The sequence below is a fragment of the Engystomops pustulosus genome, unplaced genomic scaffold (genome assembly GCF_040894005.1).
Source record: "Engystomops pustulosus unplaced genomic scaffold, aEngPut4.maternal MAT_SCAFFOLD_146, whole genome shotgun sequence".
NCBI lineage: Eukaryota > Metazoa > Chordata > Amphibia > Anura > Leptodactylidae > Engystomops > Engystomops pustulosus.
Window position 1 is genome coordinate 241,120 of NW_027285026.1, and position 19,666 is coordinate 260,785.

A 19,666-nucleotide genomic window follows, 5' to 3' on the forward strand; every position below is an offset into this window, starting at 1 on the left:
TGCCCCCCACAATCACCCTGTAGATACCACTCTGCCCCCCACAATCACCCTGTAGATACCACTCTGCCCCCCACCATCACCCTGTAGATACCACTCTGCCCCCCACAATCAGCCTGTAGATACCACTCTGCCCCCCACAATCACCCTGTAGATACCACTCTGCCCCCCACAATCACCCTGTAGATACCACTCTGCCCCCCCCCCACCATCACCCGGTAGATACCACTCTGCCCCCCACAATCACCCTGTAGATACCACTCTGCCCCCCACAATCACCCTGTAGATACCACTCTGCCCCCCACAATCACCCTGTAGATACCACTCTGCCCCCCCACCATCACCCTGTAGATACCACTCTGCCCCCCACAATCACCCTGTAGATACCACTCTGCCACCCTTATCACGCTGTAGATACCACTCTGCCCCCCACAATCACCCTGTAGATACCACTCTGCCCCCCACAATCACCCTGTAGATACCCCTCTGCCCCCACAATCACCCTGTAGATACCACTCTGCCCCCCACAATCACCCTGTAGATACCACTCTGCCACCCCCATCACGCTGTAGATACCACTCTGCCCCCCACAATCACCCTGTAGATACCACTCTGCCCCCCACAATCACCCTGTAGATACCACTCTGCCCCCCACAATCACCCTGTAGATACCACTCTGTCCCCACAATCACCCTGTAGATACCACTCTGCCCCCCACAATCACCCTGTAGATACGACTCTGCCCCCCACAATCACCCTGTAGATACCACTCTGCCACCCCCATCACGCTGTAGATACCACTCTGCCCCCCACAATCACCCTGTAGATACCACTCTGCCACCCTTATCACGCTGTAGATACCACTCTGCCCCCCAAAATCACCCTGTAGATACCACTCTGCCCCCAACAATCACCCTGTAGATACCCCTCTGCCCCCACAATCACCCTGTAGATACCACTCTGCCCCCCACAATCACCCTGTAGATACCACTCTGCCACCCCCATCACGCTGTAGATACCACTCTGCCCCCCACAATCACCCTGTAGATACCACTCTGCCCCCCACAATCACCCTGTAGATACCACTCTGCCCCCACAATCACCCTGTAGATACCCCTCTGCCCCCACAATCACCCTGTAGATACCACTCTGCCCCCCACAATCACCCTGTAGATACCACTCTGCCCCCCACAATCACCCTGTAGATACCACTCTGCCCCCCACAATCACCCTGTAGATACCACTCTGCCCCCCACAATCACCCTGTAGATACCCCACTGCCCCCCACAATCACCCTGTAGATACCACTCTGCCCCCCACAATCACCCTGTAGATACCCCACTGCCCCCCACAATCGCCCTGTAGATACCACTCTGCCCCCCACAATCACCCTGTAGATACCACTCTGCCCCCCACAATCACCCTGTAGATACCACTCTGCCCCCCACAATCACCCTGTAGATACGACTCTGCCCCCCACAATCACCCTGTAGATACCACTCTGCCCCCCACAATCACCCTGTAGATACCACTCTGCCCCACACAATCACCCTGTAGATACCACTCTGCCCCCACAATCACCCTGTAGATACCACTCTGCCCCACACAATCACCCTGTAGATACCACTCTGCCCCCACAATCACCCTGTAGATACCACTCTGCCCCCCACAATCACCCTGTAGATACCACTCTGCCCCCCACAATCACCCTGTAGATACCACTATGCCCCCCACAATCACCCTGTAGATAACACTCTGCCCCCCTCTTATGACCTCTGGTTACTCTGTGCAGCGGATCGATGTATCCAGAACATCTACCAGGAGTTCTGTCTGGGTCAGGAGCGAGGATACTCCGGGATTATGGCCGAGCTGCTGCTGCAGGGAGAACTTCCACTGGACTCGATAAAAGCCAACATCACCGAGCTGATGGCCGGAGGAGTGGACACCGTGAGTGGGGCCTAAGAGGCCGACCGGTCCCCCAAACCCACATGTCCTCACTCTTCTCCCTCTGTCTTAGGCGTCTTGTTATATGACTATTCTAGTTCTCATAGACCTCCATGTCCTCTCTCTTCTCCCTCTGTCTTAGGCGTCTTGTTATATGACTATTCTAGTTCTCATAGACCTCCATGTCCTCACTCTTCTCCCTCTGTCTTAGGCGTCTTGTTATATGACTATTCTAGTTCTCATAGACCTCCATGTCCTCACTCTTCTCCCTCTGTCTTAGGCATCTTGTTATATGACTATTCTAGTTCTCATAGACCTCCATGTCCTCACTCCTCTCCCTCTGTCTTAGGCGCCTTGTTATATGACTATTCTAGTTCTCATAGACCTCCATGTCCTCACTCTTCTCCCTCTGTCTTAGGCGTCTTGTTATATGACTATTCTAGTTCTCATAGACCTCCATGTCCTCACTCTTCTCCCTCTGTCTTAGGCGTCTTGTTATATGACTATTCTAGTTCTCATAGACCTCCATGTCCTCACTCTTCTCCCTCTGTCTTAGGCGCCTTGTTATATGACTATTCTAGTTCTCATAGACCTCCATGTCCTCACTCTTCTCCCTCTGTCTTAGGCGTCTTGTTATATGACTATTCTAGTTCTCATAGACCTCCATGTCCTCACTCTTCTCCCTCTGTCTTAGGTGTCTTGTTATATGACTATTCTAGTTCTCATAGACCTCCATGTCCTCACTCTTCTCCCTCTGTCTTGGGCGTCTTGTTATATGACTATTCTAGTTCTCATAGACCACCATGTCCTCACTCCTCTCCCTCTGTCTTAGGCGCCTTGTTATATGACTATTCTAGTTCTCATAGACCTCCATGTCCTCACTCTTCTCACTCTGTCTTAGGCGCCTTGTTATATGACTATTCTAGTTCTCATAGACCTCCATGTCCTCACTCTTCTCCCTCTGTCTTGGGCGTCTTGTTATATGACTATTCTAGTTCTCATAGACCTCCATGTCCTCACTCTTCTCACTCTGTCTTAGGCGCCTTGTTATATGACTATTCTAGTTCTCATAGACCTCCATGTCCTCACTCCTCTCCCTCTGTCTTAGGCGCCTTGTTATATGACTATTCTAGTTCTCATAGACCTCCATGTCCTCACTCTTCTCCCTCTGTCTTAGGCATCTTGTTATATGACTATTCTAGTTCTCATAGACCTCCATGTCCTCACTCTTCTCCCTCTGTCTTGGGCGTCTTGTTATATGACTATTCTAGTTCTCATAGACCTCCATGTCCTCACTCTTCTCCCTCTGTCTTAGGTGTCTTGTTATATGACTATTCTAGTTCTCATAGACCACCATGTCCTCACTCTTCTCCCTCTGTCTTAGGTGTCTTGTTATATGACTATTCTAGTTCTCATAGACCTCCATGTCCTCACTCCTCTCCCTCTGTCTTAGGCGTCTTGTTATATGACTATTCTAGTTCTCATAGACCTCCATGTCCTCACTCTTCTCCCTCTGTCTTACGTGTCTTGTTATATGACTATTCTAGTTCTCATAGACCCCCATGTCCTCACTCCTCTCCCTCTGTCTTAGGCGTCTTGTTATATGACTATTCTAGTTCTCATAGACCTCCATGTCCTCACTCTTCTCCCTCTGTCTTAGGCGTCTTGTTATATGACTATTCTAGTTCTCATAGACCTCCATGTCCTCACTCTTCTCCCTCTGTCTTAGGTGTCTTGTTATATGACTATTCTAGTTCTCATAGACCTCCATGTCCTCACTCTTCTCCCTCTGTCTTGGGCGTCTTGTTATATGACTATTCTAGTTCTCATAGACCACCATGTCCTCACTCCTCTCCCTCTGTCTTAGGCGCCTTGTTATATGACTATTCTAGTTCTCATAGACCTCCATGTCCTCACTCTTCTCCCTCTGTCTTAGGCATCTTGTTATATGACTATTCTAGTTCTCATAGACCTCCATGTCCTCACTCGTCTCCCTCTGTCTTAGGCGCCTTGTTATATGACTATTCTAGTTCTCATAGACCTCCATGTCCTCACTCTTCTCCCTCTGTCTTGGGCGTCTTGTTATATGACTATTCTAGTTCTCATAGACCACCATGTCCTCACTCCTCTCCCTCTGTCTTAGGCGCCTTGTTATATGACTATTCTAGTTCTCATAGACCTCCATGTCCTCACTCTTCTCCCTCTGTCTTAGGCATCTTGTTATATGACTATTCTAGTTCTCATAGACCTCCATGTCCTCACTCTTCTCCCTCTGTCTTGGTCGTCTTGTTATATGACTATTCTAGTTCTCATAGACCTCCATGTCCTCTCTCTTCTCCCTCTGTCTTAGGCGTCTTGTTATATGACTATTCTAGTTCTCATAGACCTCCATGTCCTCACTCTTCTCCCTCTGTCTTAGGCGTCTTGTTATATGACTATTCTAGTTCTCATAGACCACCATGTCCTCACTCTTCTCCCTCTGTCTTAGGCGCCTTGTTATATGACTATTCTAGTTCTCATAGACCTCCATGTCCTCACTCTTCTCCCTCTGTCTTAGGTGTCTTGTTATATGACTATTCTAGTTCTCATAGACCTCCATGTCCTCACTCTTCTCCCTCTGTCTTAGGCGCCTTGTTATATGACTATTCTAGTTCTCATAGACCTCCATGTCCTCACTCTTCTCCCTCTGTCTTAGGCGTCTTGTTATATGACTATTCTAGTTCTCATAGACCTCCATGTCCTCACTCTTCTCCCTCTGTCTTAGGCGTCTTGTTATATGACTATTCTAGTTCTCATAGACCTCCATGTCCTCACTCTTCTCCCTCTGTCTTAGGCGCCTTGTTATATGACTATTCTAGTTCTCATAGACCTCCATGTCCTCACTCTTCTTCCTCTGTCTTAGGTGTCTTGTTATATGACTTTTCTAGTTCTCATAGACCTCCAGGTCCTCACTCCTCTCCCTCTGTCTTAGGCGTCTTGTTATATGACTATTCTAGTTCTCATAGACCTCCATGTCCTCACTCTTCTCCCTCTGTCTTAGGCGTCTTGTTATATGACTATTCTAGTTCTCATAGACCTCCATGTCCTCACTCTTCTCCCTCTGTCTTAGGCGTCTTGTTATATGACTATTCTAGTTCTCATAGACCTCCATGTCCTCACTCTTCTCCCTCTGTCTTAGGCGTCTTGTTATATGACTATTCTAGTTCTCATAGACCTCCATGTCCTCACTCTTCTCCCTCTGTCTTAGGCGTCTTGTTATATGACTATTCTAGTTCTCATAGACCTCCATGTCCTCACTCTTCTCCCTCTGTCTTAGGTGTCTTGTTATATGACTATTCTAGTTCTCATAGACCTCCATGTCCTCACTCTTCTCCCTCTGTCTTAGGCGCCTTGTTATATGACTATTCTAGTTCTCATAGACCTCCATGTCCTCACTCTTCTCCCTCTGTCTTAGGCGCCTTGTTATATGACTATTCTAGTTCTCATAGACCTCCATGTCCTCACTCTTCTCCCTCTGTCTTAGGCGCCTTGTTATATGACTATTCTAGTTCTCATAGACCTCCATGTCCTCACTCTTCTCCCTCTGTCTTAGGCGTCTTGTTATATGACTATTCTAGTTCTCATAGACCTCCATGTCCTCACTCTTCTCCCTCTGTCTTAGGTGTCTTGTTATATGACTATTCTAGTTCTCATAGACCTCCATGTCCTCACTCTTCTCCCTCTGTCTTAGGCGCCTTGTTATATGACTATTCTAGTTCTCATAGACCTCCATGTCCTCACTCCTCTCCCTCTGTCTTAGGCGTCTTGTTATATGACTATTCTAGTTCTCATAGACCTCCATGTCCTCACTCCTCTCCCTCTGTCTTAGGCGTCTTGTTATATGACTATTCTAGTTCTCATAGACCTCCATGTCCTCACTCTTCTCCCTCTGTCTTGGGCGTCTTGTTATATGACTATTCTAGTTCTCATAGACCACCATGTCCTCACTCCTCTCCCTCTGTCTTAGGCGCCTTGTTATATGACTATTCTAGTTCTCATAGACCTCCATGTCCTCACTCTTCTCCCTCTGTCTTAGGCGCCTTGTTATATGACTATTCTAGTTCTCATAGACCTCCATGTCCTCACTCTTCTCCCTCTGTCTTAGGCGTCTTGTTATATGACTATTCTAGTTCTCATAGACCTCCATGTCCTCACTCTTCTCCCTCTGTCTTAGGTGTCTTGTTATATGACTATTCTAGTTCTCATAGACCTCCATGTCCTCACTCTTCTCCCTCTGTCTTAGGCGTCTTGTTATATGACTATTCTAGTTCTCATAGACCTCCATGTCCTCACTCTTCTCCCTCTGTCTTAGGCGCCTTGTTATATGACTATTCTAGTTCTCATAGACCTCCATGTCCTCACTCTTCTCCCTCTGTCTTAGGCGTCTTGTTATATGACTATTCTAGTTCTCATAGACCTCCATGTCCTCACTCTTCTCCCTCTGTCTTAGGCGTCTTGTTATATGACTATTCTAGTTCTCATAGACCTCCATGTCCTCTCTCTTCTCCCTCTGTCTTAGGCGTCTTGTTATATGACTATTCTAGTTCTCATAGACCTCCATGTCCTCACTCCTCTCCCTCTGTCTTAGGCGTCTTGTTATATGACTATTCTAGTTCTCATAGACCTCCATGTCCTCACTCTTCTCCCTCTGTCTTGGGCGTCTTGTTATATGACTATGCTAGTTCTCATAGACCTCCATGTCCTCACTCCTCTCCCTCTGTCTTGGGCGTCTTGTTATATGACTATTCTAGTTCTCATAGACCTCCATGTCCTCACTCTTCTCCCTCTGTCTTGGGTGTCTTGTTATATGACTATTCTAGTTCTCATAGACCTCCATGTCCTCACTCCTCTCCCTCTGTCTTAGGCGTCTTGTTATATGACTATTCTAGTTCTCATAGACCTCCATGTCCTCACTCCTCTCCCTCTGTCTTAGGCATCTTGTTATATGACTATTCTAGTTCTCATAGACCTCCATGTCCTCACTCCTCTCCCTCTGTCTTAGGCGTCTTGTTATATGACTATTCTAGTTCTCATAGACCTCCATGTCCTCACTCTTCTCCCTCTTTCTTGGGCGTCTTGTTATATGACTATTCTAGTTCTCATAGACCTCCATGTCCTCACTCTTCTCCCTCTGTCTTAGGCGTCTTGTTATATGACTATTCTAGTTCTCATAGACCTCCATGTCCTCACTCTTCTCCCTCTGTCTTAGGCGTCTTGTTATATGACTATTCTAGTTCTCATAGACCTCCATGTCCTCACTCTTCTCCCTCTGTCTTAGGCGTCTTGTTATATGACTATTCTAGTTCTCATAGACCTCCATGTCCTCACTCCTCTCCCTCTGTCTTAGGCGTCTTGTTATATGACTATTCTAGTTCTCATAGACCACCATGTCCTCACTCTTCTCCCTCTGTCTTAGGCGTCTTGTTATATGACTATTCTAGTTCTCATAGACCTCCATGTCCTCACTCTTCTCCCTATGTCTTAGGTGTCTTGTTATATGACTATTCTAGTTCTCATAGACCTCCATGTCCTCACTCTTCTCCCTCTGTCTTGGGCGTCTTGTTATATGACTATTCTAGTTCTCATAGACCTCCATGTCCTCACTCTTCTCCCTCTGTCTTAGGCGTCTTGTTATATGACTATTCTAGTTCTCATAGACCTCCATGTCCTCACTCCTCTCCCTCTGTCTTGGGCGTCTTGTTATATGACTATTCTAGTTCTCATAGACCTCCATGTCCTCACTCTTCTCCCTCTGTCTTAGGCGTCTTGTTATATGACTATTCTAGTTCTCATAGACCTCCATGTCCTCACTCTTCTCCCTCTGTCTTGGGCGTCTTGTTATATGACTATTCTAGTTCTCATAGACCTCCATGTCCTCACTCTTCTCCCTCTGTCTTGGTCGTCTTGTTATATGACTATTCTAGTTCTCATAGACCTCCATGTCCTCACTCTTCTCCCTCTGTCTTAGGTGTCTTGTTATATGACTATTCTAGTTCTCATAGACCTCCATGTCCTCACTCTTCTCCCTCTGTCTTAGGCGCCTTGTTATATGACTATTCTAGTTCTCATAGACCTCCATGTCCTCACTCCTCTCCCTCTGTCTTAGGCGCCTTGTTATATGACTATTCTAGTTCTCATAGACCACCATGTCCTCACTCCTCTCCCTCTGTCTTAGGCGCCTTGTTATATGACTATTCTAGTTCTCATAGACCTCCATGTCCTCACTCTTCTCCCTCTGTCTTAGGCGTCTTGTTATATGACTATTCTAGTTCTCATAGACCTCCATGTCCTCACTCTTCTCCCTCTGTCTTAGGCGTCTTGTTATATGACTATTCTAGTTCTCATAGACCTCCATGTCCTCACTCTTCTCCCTCTGTCTTAGGTGTCTTGTTATATGACTATTCTAGTTCTCATAGACCTCCATGTCCTCACTCTTCTCCCTCTGTCTTAGGCGTCTTGTTATATGACTATTCTAGTTCTCATAGACCTCCATGTCCTCACTCTTCTCCCTCTGTCTTAGGCGTCTTGTTATATGACTATTCTAGTTCTCATAGACCTCCATGTCCTCACTCTTCTCCCTCTGTCTTAGGCGTCTTGTTATATGACTATTCTAGTTCTCATAGACCTCCATGTCCTCACTCTTCTCCCTCTGTCTTAGGTGTCTTGTTATATGACTATTCTAGTTCTCATAGACCTCCATGTCCTCACTCTTCTCCCTCTGTCTTAGGCATCTTGTTATATGACTATTCTAGTTCTCATAGACCTCCATGTCCTCACTCCTCTCCCTCTGTCTTGGGCGTCTTGTTATATGACTATTCTAGTTCTCATAGACCTCCATGTCCTCACTCTTCTCCCTCTGTCTTAGGCGTCTTGTTATATGACTATTCTAGTTCTCATAGACCTCCATGTCCTCACTCTTCTCCCTCTGTCTTAGGCGTCTTGTTATATGACTATTCTAGTTCTCATAGACCTCCATGTCCTCACTCTTCTCCCTCTGTCTTAGGCATCTTGTTATATGACTATTCTAGTTCTCATAGACCTCCATGTCCTCACTCTTCTCCCTCTGTCTTAGGTGTCTTGTTATATGACTATTCTAGTTCTCATAGACCACCATGTCCTCACTCTTCTCCCTCTGTCTTAGGTGTCTTGTTATATGACTATTCTAGTTCTCATAGACTTCCATGTCCTCAATCTTCTCCCTATGTCTTAGGCGTCTTGTTATATGACTATTCTAGTTCTCATAGACCTCCATGTCCTCACTCTTCTCCCTCTGTCTTAGGCGTCTTGTTATATGACTATTCTAGTTCTCATAGACCTCCATGTCCTCACTCTTCTCCCTCTGTCTTAGGCGTCTTGTTATATGACTATTCTAGTTCTCATAGACCTCCATGTCCTCACTCTTCTCCCTCTGTCTTAGGCGCCTTGTTATATGACTATTCTAGTTCTCATAGACCTCCATGTCCTCACTCCTCTCCCTCTGTCTTAGGCGTCTTGTTATATGACTATTCTAGTTCTCATAGACCTCCATGTCCTCACTCTTCTCCCTCTGTCTTGGGCGTCTTGTTATATGACTATTCTAGTTCTCATAGACCTCCAGGTCCTCACTCTTCTCCCTCTGTCTTAGGCGTCTTGTTATATGACTATTCTAGTTCTCATAGACCTCCATGTCCTCACTCTTCTCCCTCTGTCTTAGGCGTCTTGTTATATGACTATTCTAGTTCTCATAGACCTCCATGTCCTCACTCCTCTCCCTCTGTCTTAGGTGTCTTGTTATATGACTATTCTAGTTCTCATAGACCTCCATGTCCTCACTCCTCTCCCTCTGTCTTAGGCGTCTTGTTATATGACTATTCTAGTTCTCATAGACCTCCATGTCCTCACTCCTCTCCCTCTGTCTTAGGCGTCTTGTTATATGACTATTCTAGTTCTCATAGACCTCCATGTCCTCACTCTTCTCCCTCTGTCTTAGGCGCCTTGTTATATGACTATTCTAGTTCTCATAGACCTCCATGTCCTCACTCTTCTCCCTATGTCTTAGGTGTCTTGTTATATGACTATTCTAGTTCTCATAGACCTCCATGTCCTCACTCTTCTCCCTCTGTCTTAGGCGTCTTGTTATATGACTATTCTAGTTCTCATAGACCTCCATGTCCTCACTCTTCTCCCTCTGTCTTAGGCGTCTTGTTATATGACTATTCTAGTTCTCATAGACCTCCATGTCCTCACTCTTCTCCCTCTGTCTTGGTCGTCTTGTTATATGACTATTCTAGTTCTCATAGACCTCCATGTCCTCACTCTTCTCCCTCTGTCTTAGGCGCCTTGTTATATGACTATTCTAGTTCTCATAGACCACCATGTCCTCACTCCTCTCCCTCTGTCTTAGGCGCCTTGTTATATGACTATTCTAGTTCTCATAGACCTCCATGTCCTCACTCTTCTCCCTCTGTCTTAGGCGTCTTGTTATATGACTATTCTAGTTCTCATAGACCTCCATGTCCTCACTCTTCTCCCTCTGTCTTAGGCGCCTTGTTATATGACTATTCTAGTTCTCATAGACCTCCATGTCCTCACTCCTCTCCCTCTGTCTTAGGCGTCTTGTTATATGACTATTCTAGTTCTCATAGACCTCCATGTCCTCACTCCTCTCCCTCTGTCTTAGGCGTCTTGTTTTATGACTATTCTAGTTCTCATAGACCTCCATGTCCTCACTCTTCTCCCTCTGTCTTAGGCGTCTTGTTATATGACTATTCTACTTCTCATAGACCTCCATGTCCTCACTCTTCTCCCTCTGTCTTAGGCGTCTTGTTATATGACTATTCTAGTTCTCATAGACCTCCATGTCCTCACTCTTCTCTCTCTGTCTTAGGTGTCTTGTTATATGACTATTCTAGTTCTCATAGACCTCCATGTCCTCACTCTTCTCCCTCTGTCTTAGGCGCCTTGTTATATGACTATTCTAGTTCTCATAGACCACCATGTCCTCACTCCTCTCCCTCTGTCTTAGGCGCCTTGTTATATGACTATTCTAGTTCTCATAGACCTCCATGTCCTCACTCTTCTCCCTCTGTCTTGGGCGTCTTGTTATATGACTATTCTAGTTCTCATAGACCTCCATGTCCTCACTCTTCTCCCTCTGTCTTAGGTGTCTTGTTATATGACTATTCTAGTTCTCATAGACCTCCATGTCCTCACTCTTCTCCCTCTGTCTTAGGCGTCTTGTTATATGACTATTCTAGTTCTCATAGACCTCCATGTCCTCACTCTTCTCCCTCTGTCTTAGGCGTCTTGTTATATGACTATTCTAGTTCTCATAGACCTCCATGTCCTCACTCTTCTCCCTCTGTCTTAGGCGTCTTGTTATATGACTATTCTAGTTCTCATAGACCTCCATGTCCTCACTCTTCTCCCTCTGTCTTAGGCGTCTTGTTATATGACTATTCTAGTTCTCATAGACCACCATGTCCTCACTCCTCTCCCTCTGTCTTAGGCGCCTTGTTATAGGACTTTTCTAGTTCTCATAGACCTCCATGTCCTCACTCTTCTCCCTCTGTCTTAGGTGTCTTGTTATATGACTATTCTAGTTCTCATAGACCTCCATGTCCTCACTCCTCTCCCTCTGTCTTAGGCGTCTTGTTATATGACTATTCTAGTTCTCATAGACCTCCATGTCCTCACTCTTCTCCCTCTGTCTTAGGCGTCTTGTTATATGACTATTCTAGTTCTCATAGACCTCCATGTCCTCACTCTTCTCCCTCTGTCTTAGGCGTCTTGTTATATGACTATTCTAGTTCTCATAGACCTCCATGTCCTCACTCTTCTCCCTCTGTCTTAGGCGTCTTGTTATATGACTATTCTAGTTCTCATAGACCTCCATGTCCTCACTCTTCTCCCTCTGTCTTAGGCATCTTGTTATATGACTATTCTAGTTCTCATAGACCTCCATGTCCTCACTCTTCTCCCTCTGTCTTAGGTGTCTTGTTATATGACTATTCTAGTTCTCATAGACCTCCATGTCCTCACTCCTCTCCCTCTGTCTTAGGCGTCTTGTTATATGACTATTCTAGTTCTCATAGACCTCCATGTCCTCACTCTTCTCCCTCTGTCTTGGGCGTCTTGTTATATGACTATTCTAGTTCTCATAGACCTCCATGTCCTCACTCTTCTCCCTCTGTCTTAGGCGTCTTGTTATATGACTATTCTAGTTCTCATAGACCTCCATGTCCTCACTCTTCTCCCTCTTTCTTAGGCGTCTTGTTATATGACTATTCTAGTTCTCATAGACCTCCATGTCCTCACTCTTCTCCCTCTGTCTTAGACGTCTTGTTATATGACTATTCTAGTTCTCATAGACCTCCATGTCCTCACTCTTCTCCCTCTGTCTTGGGCGTCTTGTTATATGACTATTCTAGTTCTCATAGACCTCCATGTCCTCACTCCTCTCCCTCTGTCTTAGGCGTCTTGTTATATGACTATTCTAGTTCTCATAGACCTCCATGTCCTCACTCTTCTCCCTCTGTCTTAGGTGTCTTGTTATATGACTATTCTAGTTCTCATAGACCTCCATGTCCTCACTCTTCTCCCTCTGTCTTAGGCGTCTTGTTATATGACTATTCTAGTTCTCATAGACCTCCATGTCCTCACTCTTCTCCCTCTGTCTTAGGCGTCTTGTTATATGACTATTCTAGTTCTCATAGACCTCCATGTCCTCAATCTTCTCCCTCTGTCTTAGGCGTCTTGTTATATGACTATTCTAGTTCTCATAGACCTCCATGTCCTCACTCTTCTCCCTCTTTCTTAGGCATCTTGTTATATGACTATTCTAGTTCTCATAGACCTCCATGTCCTCACTCTTCTCCCTCTGTCTTGGTCGTCTTGTTATATGACTATTCTAGTTCTCATAGACCTCCATGTCCTCACTCTTCTCCCTCTGTCTTAGGCGTCTTGTTATATGACTATTCTAGTTCTCATAGACCTCCATGTCCTCACTCTTCTCCCTCTGTCTTAGGCGTCTTGTTATATGACTATTCTAGTTCTCATAGACCTCCATGTCCTCACTCTTCTCCCTCTGTCTTAGACGTCTTGTTATATGACTATTCTAGTTCTCATAGACCTCCATGTCCTCACTCTTCTCCCTCTGTCTTGGGCGTCTTGTTATATGACTATTCTAGTTCTCATAGACCTCCATGTCCTCACTCCTCTCCCTCTGTCTTAGGCGTCTTGTTATATGACTATTCTAGTTCTCATAGACCTCCATGTCCTCACTCTTCTCCCTCTGTCTTAGGCATCTTGTTATATGACTATTCTAGTTCTCATAGACCTCCATGTCCTCACTCTTCTCCCTCTGTCTTAGGTGTCTTGTTATATGACTATTCTAGTTCTCATAGACCTCCATGTCCTCACTCTTCTCCCTCTGTCTTGGGCGTCTTGTTATATGACTATTCTAGTTCTCATAGACCTCCAGGTCCTCACTCTTCTCCCTCTGTCTTAGGCATCTTGTTATATGACTATTCTAGTTCTCATAGACCTCCATGTCCTCACTCTTCTCCCTCTGTCTTAGGCATCTTGTTATATGACTATTCTAGTTCTCATAGACCTCCATGTCCTCACTCTTCTCCCTCTGTCTTAGGCATCTTGTTATATGACTATTCTAGTTCTCATAGACCTCCATGTCCTCACTCTTCTCCCTCTGTCTTAGGTGTCTTGTTATATGACTATTCTAGTTCTCATAGACCTCCATGTCCTCACTCTTCTCCCTCTGTCTTGGGCGTCTTGTTATATGACTATTCTAGTTCTCATAGACCTCCAGGTCCTCACTCTTCTCCCTCTGTCTTAGGCATCTTGTTATATGACTATTCTAGTTCTCATAGACCTCCATGTCCTCACTCTTCTCCCTCTGTCTTAGGCATCTTGTTATATGACTATTCTAGTTCTCATAGACCTCCATGTCCTGACTCTTCTCCCTCTGTCTTAGGCGTCTTGTTATATGACTATTCTAGTTCTCATAGACCACCATGTCCTCACTCCTCTCCCTCTGTCTTAGGGGTCTTGTTATATGACTATTCTAGTTCTCATAGACCTCCATGTCCTCACTCTTCTCCCTCTGTCTTAGGTGTCTTGTTATATGACTATTCTAGTTCTCATAGACCTCCATGTCCTCACTCTTCTCCCTCTGTCTTGGGCGTCTTGTTATATGACTATTCTAGTTCTCATAGACCTCCATGTCCTCACTCCTCTCCCTCTGTCTTAGGTGTCTTGTTATATGACTATTCTAGTTCTCATAGACCTCCATGTCCTCACTCTTCTCCCTCTGTCTTAGGCGTCTTGTTATATGACTATTCTAGTTCTCATAGACCTCCATGTCCTCACTCTTCTCCCTCTGTCTTAGGCGCCTTGTTATATGACTATTCTAGTTCTCATAGACCTCCATGTCCTCACTCCTCTCCCTCTGTCTTAGGTGTCTTGTTATATGACTATTCTAGTTCTCATAGACCTCCATGTCCTCACTCTTCTCCCTCTGTCTTAGGCGTCTTGTTATATGACTATTCTAGTTCTCATAGACCACCATGTCCTCACTCCTCTCCCTCTGTCTTAGGTGTCTTGTTATATGACTATTCTAGTTCTCATAGACCTCCATGTCCTCACTCCTCTCCCTCTGTCTTAGGTGTCTTGTTATATGACTATTCTAGTTCTCATAGACCTCCATGTCCTCACTCCTCTCCCTCTGTCTTAGGTGTCTTGTTATATGACTATTCTAGTTCTCATAGACCTCCATGTCCTCACTCCTCTCCCTCTGTCTTAGGTGTCTTGTTATATGACTATTCTAGTTCTCATAGACCACCATGTCCTCACTCCTCTCCCTCTGTCTTAGGTGTCTTGTTATATGACTATTCTAGTTCTCATAGACCTCCATGTCCTCACTCTTCTCCCTCTGTCTTAGGCGTCTTGTTATATGACTATTCTAGTTCTCATAGACCTCCATGTCCTCACTCTTCTCCCTCTGTCTTGGGCGTCTTGTTATATGACTATTCTAGTTCTCATAGACCTCCATGTCCTCTCTCTTCTCCCTCTGTCTTAGGCGTCTTGTTATATGACTATTCTAGTTCTCATAGACCTCCATGTCCTCACTCTTCTCCCTCTGTCTTAGGCGCCTTGTTATATGACTATTCTAGTTCTCATAGACCTCCATGTCCTCACTCTTCTCCCTCTGTCTTAGGCGCCTTGTTATATGACTATTCTAGTTCTCATAGACCTCCATGTCCTCACTCTTCTCCCTCTGTCTTGGGCGTCTTGTTATATGACTATTCTAGTTCTCATAGACCTCCATGTCCTCACTCTTCTCCCTCTGTCTTAGGCGTCTTGTTATATGACTATTCTAGTTCTCATAGACCTCCATGTCCTCACTCTTCTCCCTATGTCTTAGGCGTCTTGTTATATGACTATTCTAGTTCTCATAGACCTCCATGTCCTCACTCTTCTCCCTCTGTCTTAGGCGTCTTGTTATATGACTATTCTAGTTCTCATAGACCTCCATGTCCTCACTCTTCTCCCTCTGTCTTAGGCGTCTTGTTATATGACTATTCTAGTTCTCATAGACCTCCATGTCCTCACTCCTCTCCCTCTGTCTTAGGCGTCTTGTTATAGGACTATTCTAGTTCTCATAGACCTCCATGTCCTCACTCTTCTCCCTCTGTCTTAGGCGTCTTGTTATATGACTATTCTAGTTCTCATAGACCTCCATGTCCTCACTCTTCTCCCTCTGTCTTAGGCGTCTTGTTTTATGACTATTCTAGTTCTCATAGACCTCCATGTCCTCACTCTTCTCCCTCTGTCTTAGGTGTCTTGTTATATGACTATTCTAGTTCTCATAGACCTCCATGTCCTCACTCCTCTCCCTCTGTCTTAGGCGTCTTGTTATATGACTATTCTAGTTCTCATAGACCTCCATGTCCTCACTCTTCTCCCTCTGTCTTAGGCGTCTTGTTATATGACTATTCTAGTTCTCATAGACCTCCATGTCCTCACTCTTCTCCCTCTGTCTTAGGCGTCTTGTTATATGACTATTCTAGTTCTCATAGACCTCCATGTCCTCACTCCTCTCCCTCTGTCTTAGGTGTCTTGTTATATGACTATTCTAGTTCTCATAGACCTCCATGTCCTCACTCTTCTCCCTCTGTCTTAGGCGTCTTGTTATATGACTATTCTAGTTCTCATAGACCTCCATGTCCTCACTCTTCTCCCTCTGTCTTAGGCGCCTTGTTATATGACTATTCTAGTTCTCATAGACCTCCAGGTCCTCACTCCTCTCCCTCTGTCTTAGGTGTCTTGTTATATGACTATTCTAGTTCTCATAGACCTCCATGTCCTCACTCTTCTCCCTCTGTCTTAGGCGTCTTGTTATATGACTATTCTAGTTCTCATAGACCACCATGTCCTCACTCCTCTCCCTCTGTCTTGGTCGTCTTGTTATATGACTATTCTAGTTCTCATAGACCTCCATGTCCTCACTCTTCTCCCTCTGTCTTGGGCGTCTTGTTATATGACTATTCTAGTTCTCATAGACCTCCATGTCCTCACTCTTCTCCCTCTGTCTTAGGTGTCTTGTTATATGACTATTCTAGTTCTCATAGACCACCATGTCCTCACTCCTCTCCCTCTGTCTTAGGTGTCTTGTTATATGACTATTCTAGTTCTCATAGACCTCCATGTCCTCACTCCTCTCCCTCTGTCTTAGGTGTCTTGTTATATGACTATTCTAGTTCTCATAGACCTCCATGTCCTCACTCCTCTCCCTCTGTCTTAGGTGTCTTGTTATATGACTATTCTAGTTCTCATAGACCTCCATGTCCTCACTCTTCTCCCTCTGTCTTAGGCGTCTTGTTATATGACTATTCTAGTTCTCATAGACCTCCATGTCCTCACTCTTCTCCCTCTGTCTTAGGTGTCTTGTTATATGACTATTCTAGTTCTCATAGACCTCCATGTCCTCACTCTTCTCCCTCTGTCTTAGGTGTCTTGTTATATGACTATTCTAGTTCTCATAGACCTCCATGTCCTCACTCCTCTCCCTCTGTCTTAGGTGTCTTGTTATATGACTATTCTAGTTCTCATAGACCACCATGTCCTCACTCCTCTCCCTCTGTCTTAGGTGTCTTGTTATATGACTATTCTAGTTCTCATAGACCTCCATGTCCTCACTCTTCTCCCTCTGTCTTAGGCGTCTTGTTATAGGACTATTCTAGTTCTCATAGACCTCCATGTCCTCACTCTTCTCCCTCTGTCTTAGGCGTCTTGTTATATGACTATTCTAGTTCTCATAGACCTCCATGTCCTCACTCTTCTCCCTCTGTCTTAGGCGTCTTGTTATATGACTATTCTAGTTCTCATAGACCTCCATGTCCTCACTCCTCTCCCTCTGTCTTAGGCGTCTTGTTATATGACTATTCTAGTTCTCATAGACCTCCATGTCCTCACTCTTCTCCCTCTGTCTTAGGCGTCTTGTTATATGACTATTCTAGTTCTCATAGACCTCCATGTCCTCACTCTTCTCCCTCTGTCTTAGGCGTCTTGTTATATGACTATTCTAGTTCTCATAGACCTCCATGTCCTCACTCCTCTCCCTCTGTCTTAGGCGTCTTGTTATATGACTATTCTAGTTCTCATAGACCTCCATGTCCTCACTCTTCTCCCTCTGTCTTAGGCGTCTTGTTATATGACTATTCTAGTTCTCATAGACCTCCATGTCCTCACTCCTCTCCCTCTGTCTTAGGCGCCTTGTTATATGACTATTCTAGTTCTCATAGACCTCCATGTCCTCACTCTTCTCCCTCTGTCTTAGGTGTCTTGTTATATGACTATTCTAGTTCTCATAGACCTCCATGTCCTCACTCTTCTCCCTCTGTCTTGGGCGTCTTGTTATATGACTATTCTAGTTCTCATAGACCTCCATGTCCTCACTCTTCTCCCTCTGTCTTAGGCGTCTTGTTTTATGACTATTCTAGTTCTCATAGACCTCCATGTCCTCACTCTTCTCCCTCTGTCTTAGGCGTCTTGTTATATGACTATTCTAGTTCTCATAGACCTCCATGTCCTCACTCCTCTCCCTCTGTCTTAGGCGTCTTGTTATATGACTATTCTAGTTCTCATAGACCTCCATGTCCTCACTCTTCTCCCTCTGTCTTAGGCGTCTTGTTATATGACTATTCTAGTTCTCATAGACCTCCATGTCCTCACTCTTCTCCCTCTGTCTTAGGCGTCTTGTTATATGACTATTCTAGTTCTCATAGACCTCCATGTCCTCACTCTTCTCCCTCTGTCTTGGGCGTCTTGTTATATGACTATTCTAGTTCTCATAGACCTCCATGTCCTCACTCTTCTCCCTCTGTCTTAGGTGTCTTGTTATATGACTATTCTAGTTCTCATAGACCTCCATGTCCTCACTCTTCTCCCTCTGTCTTAGGCGTCTTGTTATATGACTATTCTAGTTCTCATAGACCTCCATGTCCTCACTCTTCTCCCTCTGTCTTAGGCGTCTTGTTATATGACTATTCTAGTTCTCATAGACCTCCATGTCCTCACTCTTCTCCCTCTGTCTTAGGCGTCTTGTTATATGACTATTCTAGTTCTCATAGACCTCCATGTCCTCTCTCTTCTCCCTCTGTCTTAGGCGTCTTGTTATATGACTATTCTAGTTCTCATAGACCTCCATGTCCTCTCTCTTCTCCCTCTGTCTTAGGCGTCTTGTTATATGACTATTCTAGTTCTCATAGACCTCCATGTCCTCAATCTTCTCCCTCTGTCTTAGGCGTCTTGTTATATGACTATTCTAGTTCTCATAGACCTCCATGTCCTCACTCTTCTCCCTCTGTCTTAGGCGCCTTGTTATATGACTATTCTAGTTCTCATAGACCTCCATGTCCTCACTCTTCTCCCTCTGTCTTAGACGTCTTGTTATATGACTATTCTAGTTCTCATAGACCTCCATGTCCTCACTCCTCTCCCTCTGTCTTAGGCGTCTTGTTATATGACTATTCTAGTTCTCATAGACCACCATGTCCTCACTCTTCTCCCTCTGTCTTAGACGTCTTGTTATATGACTATTCTAGTTCTCATAGACCTCCATGTCCTCACTCCTCTCCCTCTGTCTTAGGCGTCTTGTTATATGACTATTCTAGTTCTCATAGACCTCCATGTCCTCAATCTTCTCCCTCTGTCTTAGGCGTCTTGTTATATGACTATTCTAGTTCTCATAGACCTCCATGTCCTCACTCTTCTCCCTCTGTCTTAGGCGCCTTGTTATATGACTATTCTAGTTCTCATAGACCTCCATGTCCTCACTCTTCTCCCTCTGTCTTAGACGTCTTGTTATATGACTATTCTAGTTCTCATAGACCTCCATGTCCTCACTCCTCTCCCTCTGTCTTAGGCGTCTTGTTATATGACTATTCTAGTTCTCATAGACCTCCATGTCCTCACTCTTCTCCCTCTGTCTTAGGCGCCTTGTTATATGACTATTCTAGTTCTCATAGACCTCCATGTCCTCACTCTTCTCCCTCTGTCTTAGGCGTCTTGTTATATGACTATTCTAGTTCTCATAGACCTCCATGTCCTCACTCTTCTCCCTCTGTCTTAGGTGTCTTGTTATATGACTATTCTAGTTCTCATAGACCTCCATGTCCTCACTCTTCTC

General features: G+C 45.1%; 1 protein-coding gene across 1 annotated transcript in view; it reads left to right on the forward strand.

Annotated features, from left to right (window-relative positions):
* The window catches only part of LOC140108555 (cytochrome P450 11B, mitochondrial-like), a 50,883-nt gene that overhangs the window by 26,540 nt on the left and 4,677 nt on the right, over positions 1-19,666 (forward strand). Inside the window, exon 5 of the mRNA XM_072131816.1 lies at positions 1,790-1,944. Coding sequence (XP_071987917.1) covers positions 1,790-1,944 — 155 coding nt within the window. The remainder of the gene's footprint in view (positions 1-1,789; positions 1,945-19,666) is intronic.